The 22100-nt window shown below is 41.8% G+C and overlaps 1 protein-coding gene across 12 annotated transcripts in view; it reads left to right on the plus strand.

The window, feature by feature from the left end:
* The window catches only part of AFF2 (ALF transcription elongation factor 2), a 386246-nt gene that overhangs the window by 205987 nt on the left and 158159 nt on the right, over positions 1-22100 (plus strand). For all 12 annotated transcript variants that reach the window (XM_083595537.1, XM_083595543.1, XM_083595532.1 and 9 more), the window contains exon 4: positions 20224-20268. In XM_083595537.1, coding sequence (XP_083451663.1) covers positions 20224-20268 — 45 coding nt within the window. The remainder of the gene's footprint in view (positions 1-20223; positions 20269-22100) is intronic.

Here is a 22100-nt window from a genome sequence, read left to right on the forward strand (position 1 = left end):
GCTTGTGCACTGGTAGAAGAAAGAGTTGCTTTGTGAATATCACTTAGTTAGCAAGAGCTTTGAAACAGGGACAGAAAGGAGAGATTTCAAGTTTATCTGAAAAAGATGCCTGCAGAATTCATGGTAGATTGCCCAGAGCCATGAGGTTATTGGCCCTGCAAATGTGTTTTTTGACCCATAATAGGTTCCGGCTTGATTTAATAGGTCACATTCCACTGCCTTTATGGACATCCTTACATCTTCTTTGCAGGGTAATTATCTTTACACACATCTGATGTGGCAACGTAATTGACTCCTGCTTTTGTACAGTTACAGGTTAATGAACCAAACTAAGGGAGAGTTTTGTAGCTTTCTTGGCAGCCCAAATAAAATTGCGTAACTTGTGGTTTAGTTCGGTTTTCAGAGGAAGGAGTGGGTTCAGATGGTGCTCTTTGGTCTAGAATGGTGCTCCTTAAAACTTCTCAACGTAGTCACAATATTTCCACCACAGCAGATTTTGGGTGGCTTGGAATAAATGTCCTTCACCCGAGCACTTGTTGCCAGATGGGGCTGTTTTTCAAGCTGGAAGGATCAGAGACAGCCAATCAGGAGGCCTTAAGCTGTAGTGGGGAATAGTGGTTGGTTTATTTGAGCTGTGACCCAGAACTCGTGTTGAAGCAGTCTCTGTTCATTGGCTCAGCAATGTTCACAAGCTTGAAAGAAACCAGTCTCCGTTTCACATATAATGGGAAGTAAAGGCTTCCCTGTTTGTTTATCCCAATCAACCCAGGGATAACTATAGCAGGATTGATAAATCAGCATACATTAGTGTACTGCTTCTCTTTATAATAAATTATGGTAAACCAGAAAGTCTGGCTTACCATTACATGCAAGCAGCCATGACCATTTCCTGATCTTGTATAAGGCTACTTCTTCTGTACATTCCAGAATATTGAAGATAAAATAAGCTTCTAAGGAACCTCAGGATCCCCCAGAACCCACTAAGAATATAACACAACCCTGCTGTATGAGGCCAATGGCCCATCCAGTCCAGTATCTTATTCTCACAGTAGCCCACCAGATGTTTGTAGAAAGTCTGTAAGCTGGACGTGCTACAGCAGCCTGCCCATCTGCAATTCCCATCCACCAGTATTCAGCAGCATAATGCCTTTGGCAAGTAACATAGACATCACTGTTAGTAGCTGCTGATAGCCTTGTCCTCCATTAGTTTGTCTAATCCTCTTTAAAGCTATCCAAGTTGCTTTAAACTGCATGTCTGTAATCCATTTCCAGGAAGTCTGCACCTTGAGATCTTCATGCTTGTGGGCTCCCTCTGGGACATTTGCCTGAATCTTTGCTTAACTGCAGGATATGGCCCATTACTTTAAACAGCACATTAATCACCATGTTCTAATATTGCTGTGAACCAATCATGAAAGGCAGCTATGGAATTAGCTTACTAGATTTCATTATTTTTATACATTCATATTTAGAACTTCAACAGTGTTTAAAAGAGTCTTATTTCATTATACTTTTTTTTAGTAAGCTTATTATCAGGAATATGTTTAGCATAAAATTTATTAGTGACATGCCCTTTAATTTAGCCTGTCTAATTGATGCTAATTTAGTTAGATTGCATTAAATTATACCCTTTAATGTAGCAGTGAGTGGGTCAAGAATTCCATTCCAACAGGTTAGGTATAATTTTTCATGCAACTGAATGGTAAAAAAAATGGTATAGAAGGAAATGCAATCACATTCCAAAATAATAGTTTTCTCAGATATTAATATCACAGGGAAAAGATTTCTTCTGAGTGCTCTCCTTTGAAAGCCTTGCAAAGTTCATCTTTCATCTCATCTATCTTGGAAACAGAGACAAAAGGTGGAGAATTGATGTTTTTACCCTTAAATAAAGTGTAATCATTAAGAGTGCTCCTTATTCCAGCCTTCACTTCATGTTTATCACATTCAGAGAGCCGATAAGAGAGGTGGAAATATGCTCTCTCTCTCTCTCTCTCTCTCTCTCTCTCTCTCTCTCTCTCTCTCTCTCATCTTAACTTCTGACCCATTATAATTAGTTTGGCTCAAGTGGCTGGTCTGGAAAGTAATTGATTTGGTCTGCATGGTGTGCAATGTAAGTGTCCAATACTGGCAAAAAAAAAAAAATTTAACCTCCAAGGACAGAATCACAGAAAACATTGTAAAAGGTTTGTTATGGGCTAAACCTTGCAATTCAAGAGAATTGCGCCGCCGCCGCCGCCCCCCGCATCCTGGACTCTCTCCAATTTCAGTTTGGGGTTGACAATGAAACAAGCAGCAAGGCAAGAAAGAAAGAAAAAGAAAGGAAAGAGAAAGAAACATCAGCTCACATTAACAACAAAAAGAAGAAGAAGAGTTTGGATTTGATATCCCGCTTTATCACTACCCGAAGGAGTCTCAAAGTGGCTAACATTCTCCTTTCCTTTCCTTCCCCACAACAAACACTCTGTGAGGTGAGTGGGGCTGAGAGACTACAAAGAAGTGTGACCCAGCAGCTGTATGTGGAGGAGTAGAGACACGAACCCGGTTCACCAGTTTACGAGTCTACCACTCTTAACCACTACACCACACTGGCTCTCCATCAATCCTAATTTTAACATACATATAAATATATGCAGTCCATATATTCCGGGGCATCTACTTAGTACAGTGGACACTTGGGTTGCGAATGTGATCCGTGTGGGATGCACATTTGCAACCGACAGCACCGGGTCTGCGCACCCGCAGGTTGCAATTCAGCACTTCTGTGCATGCACAAAGCGCAATTTAGCACTTCTGCACATGCACAACTGCCAAAACTCGGAAATAACCCATTCCGGTACTTCCGGGTTTTGGCGCATCAGTAACCCGAAAAAACGCAACCTGAAGCATCTGTAACCCGAGGTATGACCGTACAGTATTGTTTTTCAATTCATCCACTGTTATTTGCAGTGTTGCTTTCAATGGTTTTTTAGCTGTTTTCAATGCATTTTGTACTTTGGCTTGAGGAAAGCAAGAAATAAATAATAGCTATGCAAACAAGATCGACAGTTGTAAAATATGCCAAGCACAGGGAAAACTTTGCCTCTTGCGGTGTTGCTGAACTACAACTCCCATCACCCCTGACCATTGGCCATGATTGCTGGGGTTTATGGGAATTATACTTCAGCATTTGTAAGAATAAAGGCTCCCTATACTGGGTATAGGGAGGTCCGTATAGTAAAAGCTATGGTTTTCCCAGTAGTGATGTATGGAAGTGAGAGCTGGACCATCAAGAAGGCTGATCACCAAAGAATTGATGCTTTTGAATTATGGTGCTGGAGGAGACTCTTGAGAGTCCCATGGACTGCAAGAAGATCAAACCTATCCATTCTTAAGGAAATCAGCCCTGAGTACTCACTGGAAGGACAGATCGTGAAGCTGAGGCTCCAATACTTTGGCCACCTCATGAGAAGAGAAGACTCCCTGGAAAAGACCCTGATGTTGGGAAAGATGGAGGGCACAAGGAGAAGAGGACGACAGAGGACGAGATGGTTGGATAGTGTCTTTGAAGCTACAAACATGAGTCTGACCAAACTGCAGAAGGCAGTGGAAGACAGAAGTGCCTGGCGTGCTCTGGTCCATGGGGTCACGAAGAGTCGGACACGACTAAACGACTAAACAACAACAAATACTGGATATATACAAATTCAAATGTTGAAAGGTCTTTTGTCCTTTCAGTCTTCAGATTATTGACAAATGAGCTAATGGTGTGCAACCATGAGGAATCAGTAGATCATAGAATCATAGAACTGTAGAGTTGGAAGGGGTTCCGAGCGCCATCTGGTCCAATCCCTTTCAATGAAGGAATCTCAACTAGACCATACATTACAGATGGCCATCCAACTTCTGCTTAAAAGCCTCCAAGGAAGGAGAGTCCACCACCACCTCTCATGGCAGCCTGTTCCACTGTTGAACAGCTCTTCCCTTTTCTTGAAGCCATTGGTTTGAGTCCTACCCTCCAGAGCAGGAGAAAATAAGCTTGCTCTATCTTCCGTGTAACTGCCCTTTGAAGATATCTGAAGATGGCTATCATATCTCCTCTCAGTCTCCTCTTTTCCAGGTTAAACATACCCATCTCCCTCAACCATTCCTCATAAAGCTCAGTTTCCAAACCCTTGATCATCTCAGTCACTCTCCTCTGCACCCATTTGAGCTTGTCAATATCCTTCGCAAATGGTGGCACCCAGAACTAGACACAGTATTCCAGGTGTGGTCTGACCCAGGCAGAATACAGCGATACTATTCTTTCCCTTGAACAGGACACTATACTTCAGTTGATGCAGCCACTTTTGTTGTTTATTTGTTAGTCTTCATATTGCAAGAACATAATTTAAACATTGTGAATATCTGCAAATATCAATGATTATTTTCCCTCAAAACAAAGTTAACACAGAGATCATTTTCTGTCTGGAAAGAAGACCCCACCGGACACAGTCACAGGATATGCCTCAAAGAAGCCTTGTCAGCATTACATTGAGTCCGAAATACTTGTAATATTTTTCTGATATTGTTGAATTGATCTCAATTTTAAATCTAAAGAAACGTTATATATACCTTACATGTGCGCTGGTGTTCTTGAGTATCGGAAACTGGTGCACACATTGTGAGGTTGATCAGTTCCCTGGTTGTTTGGCCTTGTCTATTTTGTCTGCTGATTTGTCTTTGAAGAATGGGTCCATCTCACGGGAGCTTGCTTTTTACACATGAAGAAGATTGAAAGGGTTTTATGGTGCCCCGGTGCTCTTGTTTCGATCAAGGATCCCATTTTTTATTTTCCTGTAAACTGTGTTGGAGCAGCCCAGAATCAAAGTGAAAAGATACTGGAGATTTACAAGTTTAATCTCATTGAACGAGAGCGATAAGCCTGGTAATGCCGGGTGCATATTCTCAGCACTACTTAAAAAGGATGAGATCACCAAGCCTAGGGAAGCAATGCATCTTGCCTCTTTATCTTCGCATGGCCCATATCTAGAACTAAAGACTTGCAAGTGATGTTTCCATGCTCTCCCCCACACAATATACAACTAGCAGTATAGCAATTAGCCTGATTGCTTGCAGAGATCTTGCTGTACTCTTCATTTACTGTACTCACTGAGGGAGTCAGAGAAAACACATAAACATACCGGTACTTCTTAATAAAAGGATCAAATTCCATAAATCTAGTACAATGGAGTGGTGCCACTTTCATAGCTAGGGAGCAATGTTGTGGAAGATCAGGCTGTTCCTCTGAGCCCCTTGGCTCACCTTCTGGTGGACAAAGCTGTGTGTTCACCATGTGGTCTGATCTACAGCCCCATAACCAAGTGCAATGAAGGACACCATCCCATTTTCCATGATCAAAATAAGCTTCAATTGCTGGGCCTATGCATGCAAAAATATATTGCAAAAAATGTAGCACTGCTGCATTTGGAAAGAAAAAAGAAACAGCTCTATATCTTTGCAAGGTGTCGATAAGGAACACTCTTTAAAAAAGAACATAAGAATAGCCTGGCTATATCAGGCCAATGGCCCACCTAATCCAGCATCCCATTCTCACAGTGCCCAACCAGATTCATGTGAGGCGCCCACAAACAGAATCTGAGAGCAACAGCGTTCTCCCCACTTGTGATCCGCAGTGCCTGGTATTCAGATGCACTTATTGTCTCCAAAATGCATCTCTGAAATGGATCAGGCAACAATAAAATATTTTGGGCACTTCAAAAACCTTTTCATCTTTACCCTTTACGTATGCATTTTCTCACTTGGCCTACCACTTCACAAAGAAATCCAGAGACTGCAAATCCATAAAAATTTATGTCTATGGGCGAGTGAGTTCCCCAGAGCTCCTATCAGATGAACTTCAGTTCTTCTGGGAAAATATATTCCTTGTGATTCCAAGAGCTTGGGCTGTCTCAGGTGTGATTTCTTTTCCCCTTGAGAACTGTCGGCTCAATTTAAATCCAACTGGGAGATGAATTTGGATTTTTGAAAGCTCACATTTTCTTTTAAGTGAGATTTCACAAGCCCCTGAATTTAAATTTTGTTTGGTTTTATGAGTTTGGCTCAGGAAAATTTCAGTTGTCACAAGAGCATAGGAAGTTGCCTTATATTGAGTCAGGCCATTGCTTTGACTAGCTCTACATTAACTGGTAGCAGCTGTCTGGTTTCAGACAGGAGATACTGCTATGGCAGGTGCTGTACTACTGAGCTACAGACCTTCCTACAGGTGACCAGTTAACCAGAATTCCATGCTCACCTCCATATACAGAAAGGTTTAATTTCGAACCTTTAGAATGGCATGATAAAGGACACAGTAAATCAGTGCCTCCAAAATAACACCTAAGCTTCTAATGCACACTGTGAATATATGATGTGCCTTGCAAGCTACTACATAAGGCTTTGGATCCATTGTTGTTGTTGTAGTTGTTGTTCTAATAAAAGCCTGGCCAGTGATAAAAGAAATCCAGCGAGGAAAATTCCTCGATAATACTGTAATTAGAAGCAACAGTATCCTGCAGTGACGGCTTACTCTTTTGACTGCAACAACAATGTGTACTGGGAGTTGGTGGGGAGCGCATGGTAGGTAGCCTCTTCCTATTGAGAAGGATGCAGAGTGCAGCATTACAGGCTCCCTAAATCTTCACCTGGAGGCATGATTGCCTCTTGACAATAGAGAATGCAGTAGACAGGGAGGAAGGCCTTTGGAATCTACTAGCGGTCTGTGGCAGCTGGCGGTTTGGGAGGGTTGTAAATAAATTATTTTGCTAAGTTGTGTGGAAATGAGAGCAAACTGGAAAAAAGATTCATGTAGAGTCTGCCAGATCTTCAGTACTGGCACTGTTGTGTAATACTCATTCTGGAGATAAAAGTGAATAAGCTAGGAGGTCAAGTGGTTTCAAGAAGTGGCTTCTACTTGGGTTTGTTTTGGTTTTTTTGTTGCAGATTCACAATGATAAAGTTTGTTCAATGCACTCAGAACCAGGGATAGAGGAGGAATCATTTTCAAATGGATTTATGCATAGAATTCGGCTGTTTCAACCTGATCAAGCTTTGCCCACTGCCTTTTGTTTTGATTATTTTAGGAAACCTGGGATTGTATCCAACTTAGTCATATTCAGAAAGGACCCACTAAAATTATTAGACTTAAGCTAGTCGTACCCATTAATTTCAGTGGGGGTACTCTAAGTAGGACTAGCATTGAATACAACCCCTGGAGTGTTTTTGTGTACAATATGCAATAATTGCTCATATTCTTAGCAGAACCAGTAAAAACAATAACTTTCTTCTCTTTGAGGTCAAGGTATTGGGAAATAATCCTTTTGGATAAGCTCAACAGAGATTTTCAGATAATTCCATCTCTCTCTCTCTTTCTCTTTCTCTCTTTCTTAATTTGATCTGCCCATTCCTTCCTTCATGCTGTGTTTGATAATTGACTGCTTGATGATGCCCACTGTTAGTCAACTGGCAGGTTCTACAACTTGAGTTCTATTGGACTCCCCATAAATCAGCAACTCTGGAAATGTTAGTTCTACAGTGAACACACTTACACATCGTCACTTCTCAAGAAGGTTTTAAAATGGCTTAGTACAGAGTGAGTCTTTTAAAAGAGTCCCTGTGAAACATGTGTACTCTGTGTCCATGGGGCCTCTTTTAAAGGACTCAGCCTGTAATTCACGGGGCAGTTTTGCAGGGTAGCAGAAGGGAAACCCAGGAGGAAAAGAGACATACACCCTCTCCTCTGCTCCGGCACATAAGTAAGGCAGAAGCGTAAGCAACTTGTTTCACTGGAGAAACTATGTAAAGGGTTTGAATCCCACTGTGTATATAAGACCATTCCTACAATCCTAGGAGTTTGGGACCTGGGTGGCCCTGTGGGTTAAACCACATAGCCTAGGACTTGCCGATCGGAAGGTTGGCGGTTTGAATCCCTGCAACGGGCTCTCCCATTGCTTGGTCCCAGCTCCTGCCCACCTAGCAGTTTGAAAGCACGTCAAAGTGCAAGGAGCTAAATAGATACCGCTCCGCAGGAACGTAAACAGCGTTTCCGTGTGCTGCTCTGGTTTTGCCAGAAGCAGCTTTGTCATGCTGGCCACATGACCCATAAAAACTGCCTGCGGACAAATGCCGGCTCCCTCAGCCAGTAAAGCGAGATGAGCGCCGCAACCCCAGAGTCGTTCGTGACTGGACTTAACTGTCAGGGGTCCTTTACCTTTACCTTTACCTTACAATCCTAGGAGCTATAGACTCAAAAGTGCAAACCGCAAAATGAAGCCAGTGAAAATAGTGGAAGGGAAAGCCCCTGTATACTTAGAGACTCCTTTCTCACCTCATTTTTCAATGCTCAGCAGTTGCAAGGAAACTGAGGCGCATTACTGTTGATATCTGATCATCCCGGTTTTTTTCTGTCTGGTATCCATCAGCATCAAGCCGGTAAAAATTATGACTCCAGCAATTAGATAGACTCAGTATACATGAACAAATTGGAGGCATGGTTGTTAATCCAGGAAAACAGCCTTGAATCTTACAGCGATAATCCTGAGAGCCCCCAAATGGTAAGTACTAGTCAAAGATAAACCTGCAACATACTGCTCAGGGGCTTAACATCTAATAGGAGGCATTAATATAATTATTGTCAGTCTTTCAGCTGCAGTAATGAAATGCAAGTTCACTACTCTTGAGAAAGTCTTATGCAGCTGTGGTTGTTGTTGTTGTTGTTTTGTATATGCAACAAGTAGGCTGAGGCAGCAGGTGGAATCAAATTTGCACCTGCATTGCAAGGTAGATGGGAAATCCTTCCCCGTGTCAAGTTGCAATGCAGATAACAATTTCACTGGGTTGTAGCAACCAATGAAGCCATTGTCAAGTGGAACTTCCCTGCATTTGCTCCAAGAGAGTTAGATGCACCCCTAGAGCAGATTTGTAGGACAGCACATGAGAGGAGAGGGAGAAGAAGTTCCATTGCATGAGCAGAAGTTGTTCTGCCCATGCAATGACACACTTGGATACCGTCCATTGACTATTTTGCATCTGGATGCAGAGCCACATCCATAATTCTATAGATAGACCTCCTGCTGGCCTCCATTTGTTTTTTACACTGCAACCCTATGCACCATTACTAAGGCACACTGGAATCAATTGGACTTACTTCTGAGTAAACATTTGCAAGTCTCTGCTGTCAATCGGGTTGCTTAAGAAGCTCCACTGATATATACCAGAGTGGATGCTGTGCCATAGTGCAAAGGTTTATTCCCGAATCATCCTTCTTCCCACCCTAGAAATCCTCTATATGCTGCGATTTTGGTTCACATTTATGTGGGAGAAAACGAAAACCAAAGCTTAGTGTGTGCCCTGTATGTTTGATGAGATAGTATTATGTTTTACCGCAAAAGTAATATTGAATGACTGAACCCAGTTACATTCCCAGAAGTGTTAAGATTTCATCCACCACCAGGCTCTTTAGATTGCACACAGAGAGACACAAGTATCAGCTATATTAGCACAGAAATATGTATTTTTGAACAGAGAGCAGTCACTCTGTCTAGGTATTTATATCAAAGGAACTAAGCTAGAACAGTACTTGCCCTCCTTCCTTGTTGCCATTTGCTTGGTTTTCACCCATTCTCCTCTGTTATGCTTGGGTGGTCATATTTTGAAATTTCCCTGGGACCAGTCACGTTTCTCATCACATCTGAGAGATGCTGTGCTTTGCATGGCAATTAGACCCTCTCTTTGTTTCATCTCCTCCTAAGCTGTTTGCCGTGGCTTCCTGCAGTATATTCGGTACCAGAGGCTATTGCTTGCAATGTGCTGGTTAAAATGGGTGCTTTCCTCCAGGATTAAACAATTCAGCTATTACTTAGGAAAACAGATGGGAAGAAAACTACTAGTTTGCATCAGCAGCATTATTCTGTTTACCCGCACTCTTTTCCTGAGGAATGTCATTTGCTGACATAATTTGTTGGCCACATTGAAGTGAGCATGGGAATCAATTCAGACATTGAAGGGTCAATTATTTATATTGGGAGTAACAGATTCCTCTTCATATATTCTACATTCTGGTGGGTTTCCTCCTGATTGGTATGCGTTAACCCAGGGGTGGACTTTGGTAAGACCAAAATTTGGTTCCCCCAAAGGGATCTTCTCAATTATGGATTTCAATTTTGTGCCCCCTTGGCTCAGCGCCCTTTGTGGGGGAACCGCCTGCACTGCCCTAAATCTGATGCTGATTTACCTGGTTAGGAAAAATGTGAAAGTATTATGCACATGGAAAATTAGGGTTTGGCTGTAAGAGAGACACTGTAAAACAAAGAGTTTGCCCCATGCATATGCACTCCCCCTTGGAACATTTTCCCTCTTATTACTTATTACTGAGGGGGGCACAAGGGGGTGAGAACATTGATCCCCCCCCCAGTCTGAAGGTAAGAAGCATTGGCTTCTCTTTGCTTTGTGGCATCATTACCTAATCAAATCAAACTGACAATGTGGCATTGTCAGAATGCCTATTTAGATTGATGGCATTTTTTCCTGCCCTCACTCTAGTGTGGCTTCATGATAGCCTCACATTGCCTAATCCGATTGGCTTTGTAATGAGATGGTCCCTTCACGTTGTTGGCATCCTAAGACTGGGATTACATTAGGAAGCAACCCTAAAAAATAATAATAAAAAGGAATGTGTCAGACCATCAGATGCTGGTTGGCAAGCAGCTGAGAACAGGCTGAACAGATGAAGCTAAATGAGGGGGAATAAAAACCAATGACAAACCTAGACAGCATCTTAAAAAGCAGAGACACCACCTTGCCAACAAAGGTCCATATAGTTAAAGCTATGGTTTTCCCAGTAGTGATGTATGGAAGTGAGAGCTGGACCATAAAGAAGGCTGATCACCAAAGAATTGATGCTTTTGAATTATGGTGCTGGTGGAGACTCTTGAGAGTCCCATGGACTGCAAGAAGATCAAACCTATCTATTCTTAAGGAAATCAGCCCTGAGTGCTCACTGGAAGGTCCATGGGGACACAACTAAACGACTAAACAACAACACCCCCCTTGTTTGCTTTGAACATTTTTGGTGGGTTAAACTTTGGTGTAAGCCCACTTTTTAATAGAAGTACTTTGACAAAGAAGTACTTTGACAATAGACTGATTTGGCAAGCATTAAGAGTGACTTATCAGACCACAAACTCATCTGCACTGGATTGGTTTTTCTGCCACAATGTCCAGCAAGGATGCAAATTTAACTAACCATTGACTGGCCCACTGTTTGATCATCTGATCGGAGCAAAGAGAAGTACCCTGATAGCTTTCCAGTGGCTTATCACATAGTAGATGCCAAATAGGGCTTCTTCATGGTGTTGCTCCATGTCACTTTGATAAGGGATGGAAGGGTAGCCCATGTGAGGACTGACTCACAAATGCTGGTGTGGGTGCAGCTGTGAATAAAGTAATACTGTGTGACATGACCACTTGTCAGTCATCTGACATCCCTATGACATCAGGGTGATGCATTTGATGCTACCGCCAATCAGCTGATTGGGGCTGACCACAAGCTTCACATTCTCAACTTCATTGCTCAGTTCCCCATCTGCAGTTGGTGGCAATCAAAGTTTTGGATTACTCTTTTATGGAGATAGGTGAAAGGAGACCTGTTTTTTTGGTGCTCATGCCAACTCTCCAGAACCACCTTTCAAAGGAGGTCTGCCTTGTTATTATGTTCATAAAATATTGGATTTAGCTTCTCCTTGTTACTATAATTATAGTTGTCGATACTATAATTATAGTTGTTGTTACCATCATTGTTACTACGACAGGTGTTACTAATAGGTGGAAACTTCAAGGAAGCAGATTTTGGCTAAACATTAAGGAGAAGAGTTCTAAAATTTAAAGGATTCTTACAGTGGAATGGTCTTCCTTCGATGGTGGTGAGCCAAGGTTGGACAGCCATCTGTAGTTGCAAGATTCCTAGATTGAGCAGGGGGTTAGACCACATGATTTCAAAGTTCCCTTCTAAATATTGCACCAGTTGCAATTAGTGGATGTGTTTTTAATTGTGTGTGTGTGTGTGTGGCCAAATCCACACCATACATTTAAAGCACTGTGATATTATTTTAAACAGTCATGACTTGTGCAAAGAAACTTGGCAACTGTAATTTGTTACAGGTGCAGAGAGTTGTTAGGAGACCCTTACTCCTCGCCACAGAGCAGCAGTTCCAAAGTTCATTGGGGAGGCGGATTGATTGCCGAACGACTCTGGTCCTCCCTCTCTCTCTCTCTCTCTCTCTCTCTCTCTCTGTGTATGTGTTTGTGTGCGTGTGAGAGAGCGAGAGAGAGCGCTTTGAATGATTTTGTGCAGAATGTTTGCAAACTTTTTTTTTAATTGCCAAATGAATGTTAGAAGATATCTTGTCTCCTCAAGCATTTATGGGAGTCAGCTGCACAAGACTGTGTGTTATCTTGCCATGATGCATGGAATTAAGTCTTGGAGCCTCATCAGTTGTGAAGGAATAATTTATGCCACCATTTCTCCTTGTCAGGTGTTCAGAACATAACAGATATTTTCCCGCTTTCGGCCTATTAAAGATTAGCTCATTCTCTTCTACCTTTTCATATTCTTTGTAATATAAGAAATATGTTTCATTCTTATCAGCCTTCTGTTGATTTCATTTTAAGAAGTTTACCAATAATACCCAAAGATTAATTTATTTACCCTGGAGACAAAGCATCCAAGCTGCACAGTTTAGACGTTCAAAGAAAGAGAAAAATCAAGCCTTTCTGCCATAGAAAGGTAAAAAAAAAGAGAGAGAGCTTCAAACACTCTGTTCACTCTGTCCCCAACCTGGTGCCCTCCAGATGTTTTGGAAAACAAACTTCCATCTTCCCTGAATAAATGGCAATGCTGCTTAGTGCTGATGAAGAGAATTAGGCTGGAGACCCACAGAGTGTGGGTAGCTGCCCCTAACATCATCTTCCAGCTGGGGAGGGTGGGGTACAAATAAATTATTATTATTATTACTATTATTATTCTAGGGATGGGAGAGAAATAGGGGAGAAAATTGCTCCATTTCTCATTTAAAGCCGAATCCAGATCACTCACACATTCTCAAACACTGAGCATACCAAACCACAGCCATCCTTCCAGTATTCACACTCCCCCACATTTTGCAATCTAGCCAAGCAATGTGTATGACAACACATCTGCTAAGGTAAAGTGTCAGTAACTGCATACATTTGTGAAAAGAGCATTAGTGAAAAGAACACACGCCCAACCAAGCCTGTAGATTTTTCAACAACTTTTGATGGTGTAGCCGCATGTTGAGAACAGCTACTCAACCGGTTGGCTACCTGTTTACCTAGGTGACTAGGCCATTTCCAACTCTTGAATGCTGCCCCATGTGGTGAGCCTGGGTATAACCTTCCAGGTCTAGTTTGGCTTCTCCAATCCAGGCTGGGCATTGGTTTTTTTTCCTGGGCAGGGATGTGTATATAAGGACTTCCTTTTCCAGCTGAGCCTTTCTTGAGCAGCAGGATCTTCATGAGCTGTGGTGACTTCCTGTATCCTCACATGGTCATTGATCCTCCTTCCTGGTTTGTCATTGCTCTTACCTTACCCATCAGATCTGACTATTGTCCTGTCTCATGGTTCCTGTCTCTTGTCCCACTTCATACATGGGAAGGTCTCAGTGGCTGACTGCCAGCTTTGCATGCAGAAGGTCCCGGGTTCAAATTCCAACATGTCCGCTGTGTGAAACCCAGCCAGTGTAGCCCATGCCAATCTAGGCAGTCGGAGTTGGCATAAGCCCAACTTCCTATGTTCCCTTTCCCACAACCCAGCCTTGCCATGCACAGAGAGGCTCTACCCCTCCCCCAAAAGGGCTAACTCATCTTTTGTAGCCTACAGTTGGGGATATCAGAGAAGTATGATTAAAATAGAAAATCGGGGCAGAAATTGATGGTGTTTGCTTATTCGTCCCATGTTCATAACAGAAACCAACCCAGTGAACACAGTCAGTATTGAAATGAGTGGGGTGCAATAAAACAATAGCAATGTAATGAATGCAATTTACATAATTAATTTCATAAGTCACATAATTTTGTCTCAGTGGACAGAGAGACAAATGGTGCCATTTTGGGCAGAAGGTGAACTGCAGTGGAATGGAAACATTGCTGTATGTGGCAAACAAATGATGGGATGGAATACAAAGCCTTCTTACATCCGAACCTACAGTAAACAAGCACTGATCTGCATGAGCACACAGACTGGCATCTTAAAACGTTTTGTGAGGCTCTTTGCAAGTTTAGCAAAGAATGCATTGGCCCATTTACATCTGGAGCTCAAACAGCTTCAATTTCTGTGGTTTCCCTACAAACTTTACTTATTTTGTTTACGGTATCAGTCACAATGAATGGAAATAGGAAAGTCTGCCAAGGCTGCTATTGGGAATTCCCAGCTGCCTAATATATCAGTGTCTTCTTCTTGTCTGTTCTTGATGGGGTCCAGCAGCAGGTCAGCATCCTAAGGTAAAAGAAAGGCTTCTCAAAGTGAGCAGGAGTTGGGGAAAGAAAATTAATAGGAGCCAGCATCTGCTGATCTCTCCAACAATAAGGAATTTTCACGGCCAACATTTATAGAGAGGCACAAGATGCAGTCTCTGCAAGGAACCAGATTTCAACTTTCTGCCCTGAGATGCCAAAAATATTTCAACAGGAAATGCTAAAGGAAGTTGAACTTTGAATTATAATTTCAATGACTGTCTAGCAGAATGGATTAACGCTTTGGCACGGCACCTTTTGAGGCTATGGGTTGACTCTGGCAGGATAAAAACCTGTCTGTTTTGACAGATGAAAAAGGTCACAAGTGAAGCAATGTCAGGTGTTAGCCCAATCTTTAAAAGGGGGAGGGGGATCTGGATTAGGTGATAGATGTAAAAAAGAAGAGTGAAAGAAAAACCTCCCCCTCCCCCCGGATATATTAGTTGAGACATCAACTGGAATCTCTTCTAAGAACATTGAGATACTTATTTTTCATTTTTAAAGAGATGCTAGGGATCAAATGAAACCCATATTTTTTTCCCTGGTCTTATTTACATTTGTGCATTGATTAAAGAGAGTTTAAGGGGGATGAGCAACATATAAGATGAGCTTTCAGATATGCCTGGTTGCATCCCCCTCTTCAATATAACGGTTGTGATCCTGGCAGTGATGTAAATCTAAATGTCTGGAATGTCTACAACTGAAATGACATTATGGTTGCATATGCAGTCTCCTTGGTTCTTGCCTCCAAGAGAGCTGGTTCTAGCAAACAAGAGCCCTGATTCTAAGGGTATTTGAAGGACCAGTTTACACAGCTGAGAGGCAGTTTTCTTCACCTGCAGTGAGCAGTGAAGCAGGGGCGAGGGGCATTTCTTCCAATTCTTTAATTTCCCATGGAATATTTTCCATTTCATAAGTTCATTAGTAACAAAGAATGGGCGCCAAATACAATATAATGGATGCCAAATACAATATAAGGCAAGCTTGATAGTTTCAAAGTGTTTAGTTTTGTTTACTAAAATAGAAGTAAAATAAACATTCTAAAATGAGACCGCTCCCTAGGGCATCTGAAAATTTTCAGTGCAAACTGAAAGTTTTCCAGTGCAACTGAGTCTCATTTGCAAATTACCACTTCTTGAGGAACCAACTATCTCAATACAAATGTTTCCGAAGAACCCACATTACTGGCAGTGAGGGTAGCATGTTTGCAACCCCCTCCCTCCCATGCCAGGAGGTAAACTGGGCAACTGCCCAGGGTCCCATACCTTTGCATTTTTCTGTCAGATTGGTTATCTAATTTAATCCCCTTTAACTCAGATTTAAAGCAGCCTTCAACTGCTCAGAGACATCTGCATAGGAATTGGTTTGCATTTTGCAGTCTATTTTTCAAAGTTTTCCAGCAAAAGAGAGAGGGGAAGGGATGTTGCCAGCTGAAACCTCTTTTGATATAAATGGGGATTTCCACTTAAAAACCAATCTGTCTCTGGACAGCCCAATAGCTGGAAGGCTTTCCAATAGAGTTGCAAAGAGCTTTTTTACAATCTTAGATTTGTCACAGTCATGTGTCTGGTGAACTCACCTCATCTGTGCCAAAAAAGAACTACTTGGCACTCTGTCCTCAGTGGATTTTGGAAGGGACCGCTGATCTTCTTTGACTGGCCCAGCAGCACTTAGGCACACAGGCAAAGAGATTCAGTGAATTCCTTAGTTTCCTTTTTTTGAAATATTTGCATTGGCAAACATTAACATTCCACAAGTAAAACAAATATGATTCATCCCTACCCTAATGCAAATTGGCGCTTGCTTCCAAATGTCACACAGATTTAGAAAAGGAAAAATGAGCCCACCCCCAATAATATAAGAAAGCAAGAAGAGCCATGCTGGAGCAAAGCAAAAGTCAAGCTAGTTCAGCATTATTTTCCTACAAAAGCAACCAGTTGCCTATGGGAAGCTCTCAAGCAGGCCCTGAATGCAATCAGACTCTCTTGCTCATAATCTCCTACATACTGCCTCTGCTGCAGGAGGAAATATATAGACACCTTGACTAGTAGCCATCGATAGCCTTCTTCTCCTATATTCACACAGCATTGTTTCTGTTCCACTGCAGTTCATCTTCCACCAAAAGTACATTATTCAACCCACTGGCAAAATTGTGTAACTTATGTAATTTATGTAGTTATGTTCCACGTCCATTGCCATCATTCCACCTATTCATTCCAATGCAAAGGAAACACAATGCATATAGGAGAGGAGCGTAATCTAATTACTTATCGTTTGTGGACTGAAAGCAACAGCAGCAGCAGCGAGTACCAATCATAAATGCTGGATTGATTTCCATTCAGGACAAGAGACAACTAAGTAGAGAACTGTTTTTCATGCAGTTCTCCAACATCCCTATCTGTATCACAAAGTGGCTGCTTCAGATTACTTGATGTAATGGATGGGTGGTATCATTTAATTCAGGGTGGTGAATATTTGTTTGGTTTTTTTGACCAGAGGTTCTCATTTCCCCTTGGCTGTGATCCTTCAGCAGCCACACCTTCAACAGCAGTCTTGTGGTGGGTGTGACCACACCATGGTACAAACACACTCTTAGATGCCCACACCACAGGGCACACATCTACAGGACAAGAAGAGAGAGAGAATAACCCCCATACAGATCAATTGGGGAGGCTGCTACTACACACTTCCTGCTCATCAGTTGATCAGTGTGAGGTACTAGTCTGCAGTACTAGGCTAGGCAAAGAGGTTCAAGCCTCTCTTCTCACTCCAGCAGTCTGATGGAGATTCAAATTGCCCACTCCATGGTCATGAGATGGATCATCTAATGAGTGAAGAGGGGGTTATTTCATGATTCAAATTTCCATTGCAGCAGTGGACTGAGCAGAGAGTTTTAAACCTCTCTGCCAAGCCCAGCACTGTGTCTAGTTTAAAGGCAATTATACTCAGCACTGGCAAAATAAGTGGTCAAAGAGAACCACTAGGGGTTCACCACTCCTGATTTAATTGATTACCTTAGTGAGATTAATTAAAAACTCATTTGATTGACTAGAAAGGTGCCTAGATTAAGTGGGCACCAGATTTTAAAATACAAAGACACAAAATCATTGTGTCTAATCAATATAAACAATAAACTGCAGGTGGCAAGCACCATCTTAAAAGAGGTGTTGCTCTTTAGCTCCCCAGCAGGATGGAATTATTCTTTTCAAAAGCATGAAAGAATGCTTTTTGTTTCACAGCCATTATTTTCACTCATACCCAGATTGCTGCAAATTTAATTGATTAGCCAACTAAAACTCAAATCAACATTTCTATAATCAGGTGAAAGCCCTCTTATTTCATTCATAGAGAGCATTGCCACTATAAAATCACCCAAACCAATGTAAGAAGACATGTAGCAATAATCTGCCACAAAGTGCTCAATGCTGATTTTATTTTCCATATGTAAAATCCTCATTAAAATAAAGAATAAATAGCACTGCTATTACAGTGAGGCAACTGTCTTTACATAGCAAGTGGAAACCATAGCTCTGTTTCTTCTTCCAGATTTTGCCTTGCAACCACAAAAGGGAAAAAGGAGATCTGACACAGAGTGTGTTGGACGGATCTCATTTGTAGAATATTTACCTTTGCATGCAGAAGGCCCCAGTCTCAAACCCTGGTTTCTCAAGACAGGATTAGTATAGACTATTTCCTGAAACCCTGGAAAGCCACTCCAAGTCAGTTCACAAAATGAGGTCCTCCAGGGCTCTCTATATCTGACCCTCAAGACTCTCCAAATCCATACTTCTCACCATCCCTGCTCTGTGCCCTTCCAGAGTGCTTTGCCCAGAATATATCCTTGAACCTTGATATGTCCAATACTTGATTGGATGGAAGATGGAGAAAGTTGTGAGTGCCCTCCATAGCTGCAAGCTGCTTCCCATCCTAGCTGCTTTGGGGTGACATCAGCTGGTGGCTGGGGGGTGGATTTCAGCCCTGCTGGGTGCTGCTTTGCCAGTCCAATTTTACAGGTGGGGGAGACCAACCACCTACCAGTTGCCTAACATCACCATAACACCAGATGATTAGCAGGTGGGTGGCCCCACCCAGCTGTCAAAAGCTAGCCCATAGTGTGGGGGTGAGAGATAAAGATCTGGCCTGCCAGACCAAAAAGGTTGACCACCTTTGTCATACACTAATATTGCAATGACAGATTTTATGCTTCTGCATTTTCAGAGCGTGGGAAGTGGTAGGAAACGAATAGAGGCTAAGCACTCAATTGCTGGCTGTTGTTTAAAGAGAGAGCCAAGTGGTAATTTTGCAACGATCACATCTCAAATATTTGGCTATTTCACAGGTCGTAAAATGATTACTCTGAAACTCTTTGCTTATCAGGGTGACATTGTATGTTGCGTGACCCTCCAAAAATTGGAAGTTATCTTACCATTCATTTGAAATGCAAACTGAATAGAAAATCTATAGCTTATTGCCCTGTGTTTTAAAGTGAAACCAGGCACTCTACTGACCTCCTATTTACATTTCCTTGAGAACAGGGCAGGGGGAACAGCAACCATAAAAGCTATCAAGAAGCATTTCACAGCAAGCAAATTAATTGGTTTTTACTGTATTTGAATAGAGCTATTGTCAAATAAAACATGCCATGACAGTTAATAGTGTCATTTAGAGGCATAAAATTATTGGCTTATTTGTTATTGGATAAAAACAAAGGCAAACACTTTGTATTAGGAAGTTTTAATGTGTTTAAAATCCTCATTAGGGATTTATGGACATTCTTGCTTAGCAGAGTGCCTCATTAATTTGAGGCTAAACAGTTACAATTCTGTGTTACAATTCCAGTATTTCGGTATGTGGGGGTGGCGGTGGGGTTTGTATGCGTGTTTTTTGTGTTTCCAACTTTCCTGTTTTCTTTAATTAGATCTTGCATTAGAACCTGGGCTGCACACTGCTGGAAATGTAGAATTTAATTAATGCAATTTATAAATTGAATGGAAGTGAGTTATTTTAGGATCTCCTTCTCCCTTTACATTTTAGGGAGCAGTTAAGAAGTGTGATGTGTGAGCACATACAGATCTAAGAGTTTTTCGAATCTCAGGGAAGGCTAGATACCTCAATAGTGAATACATTTAGCAGTGTCTCTTTGCATCAATAGATCAAAGTGGTTTAATTAGAAATGTAACTAAAGAGGAGGTAGTAAAAATCCTGTTGAAATCCAGACTTCTTTAGCTTTTTAAGTTATGCATTGTAGCAAAGAAGGACTTCTTCAGCTATTTTACAGCCTCAACCAGGGGCAATTAATATAATCTCACCACCATTGCCACCCAAAAGCAATTATAATAATGCAACACTTCTCTTGCACTGCTTCAATTTACAAAGTTGACTTGGAAGTAGAAAATTAAGTTTGTTACATTACTAAAATCTATTCTTCTTTTATCCATTTTTGTGGATATTTTTTACTTCAAATATTTCAACCAGATTGTTGACCAGCGCTGGTTATAGGGAGTATACAACTCCCTTGTTGCAACAGCTCCATTGGCACAATTCAAAGTTTGTTTGCTTTCACATTGACTGCCTGCTGAATTTTAAATGGTTGTAACCTGTCCAGGAACCTATGGGTGAGTGGAGGGTAATACATTTAATAATAGTAATAACAAGAATAATTCATTTCTCCCCTTCTAGGTCAACCTTCTCAGTGAGTCCAATTGTGTGGATGACATATTGCGGGTAAGTTGAAATGTTTCCATCTGTTATCACTTGAAAACCTGTGGAGCGGGGGCAGCTGATACTGTTGCGAACTTAGATCTGGTGCAAATCTCTGTTCATGCATGAAGGTTACTGAGTGATTTTGAGCCCAATCCATCTCCCTCAGACTAATCTAATGGGTTGGAAGGGAAGTAAAAATAAACAAATACATCAAATTGAAGTCACTGCTAGTCCTACTCAGGGTAGACCAATTCAAATTATTTTGCATGACTAACTTAGGTCCATTAATTTCAATGGGTTTACTCTTAGGGTGACTAGCATTGGATGCAACCATTGAGTTCTATGGAAGAAAGGTGGCGTGCACATATAATAAATCCTACATACTAAAAGCAAACTCATTATCCTCTGTATCTTCATGTAGCTAAAACACAGTTGGGAGGAGGAGGGGGGCGATCAGGCAGGATTTCCCCCTTGTGTCCCCAGCCACTGTTTTGTGTAATATCTTGCCTAATAAAGGGTTATTGAGTTGTTGAAACTTGCTCACTATTTTGTGACATTTTGCATGGTCCTAGGAATGTATTGCCCAACTGTGCATTTTAGAAAATCAGCATGGACAAAAAGTGTCTTTGGATAATAACGACGTATATACCATGGTCATGTCCTAGAGGAAAGTCCATCTTCTCCATTATAAGAGACTGCAAGGGAAGATGTCCATACATTCTCCATTCCATTCCACTAATTCTCCTACTTGGAAAGTCTCGGTTTGGGGCCTTGAAATCTAGTGCAAGAACATTCATGGCAGTGATGGCGAACCTTTAGACCTCCAGTTGTTGCTGAACCTTTCAGCCCCCAAATATTGATGGCATATTATTCCTTGCCATTGGCTATGGTTGCTGGGGCTGATGGGAGTTGTAGTTTGGCAACCTCCAGAGACCCAAAGGTTCCCCACACCTGTTCTACTGTTCACAGCAATCTGTCCAGCCCAACACCAGACACACATTTTGACAAATTTAAGCCAGCCCAAAGAACCATTTACTACCCCCAAATAGAGGCCTCTGGGGAAATGGCTCCACCAGGTGGAGGCTACAACACGTAGAGACACCACATGTATACTGTTCATCATCAAAAAAAGTATTTATGTCACTTCAGAAAACTCTAAACAACATAAGGCAAGCCTGCTGGATCAACCAATGCCCCATCTTGTCTAGCATCCTGTTCTCACAGTGGCCACCCAAGAACGTTGGGGAGCCAGCAAGCTAAGCATGAGCGCAACGGCATTCTTCCCCACTTGTGATTCCTAGCAACTGATAGTCAGAGGCATGCTGCTTGTGACGGGGGAAATAGAACATAGCCATCATGCTTGGTAGCCATCAATAGACTTATCTTCCTGCCTCCTGTGGGAGCAAGTTCTATAGTTTGACTATGCGGAGTGTGAATAAGTACTTTCTTCTATCTATCCTTGATCTTCCAGCGTTTAACTTCATAGGATGCCTGTAAGTTCTAGGGTTATGACAAAGGGAGAAGACATTTTTTTCTCTATCTACTTTCTCCACACCATGCATAGTTTCACAAATGACCTTTCCATCCAGTGCAAGAGATCCACATGTTAAATATTGTGCTCACCCCTTTGCCATCCAGTATTGAGAAACAGTTCCAATGAGAGTGGAGGAGGCTGTGAAGTGAAAGGCAATTATGGGTGTGGACTTCCTCTTGGTTTGTTCTGATTGGTTTGTTGGTGAGGTTAAAGGATGTTGCACCAGAGCAAGTTTTCTCTCACACTTTCCATGGCATTTCCCTGCCACTTTCCTTATTGCAAAAAGTCCAATCTGGATTTACCAATCCGCTACAATTGC

This window comes from Podarcis filfolensis (assembly GCF_964270895.1).
Source record: "Podarcis filfolensis genome assembly, chromosome: Z".
NCBI lineage: Eukaryota > Metazoa > Chordata > Lepidosauria > Squamata > Lacertidae > Podarcis > Podarcis filfolensis.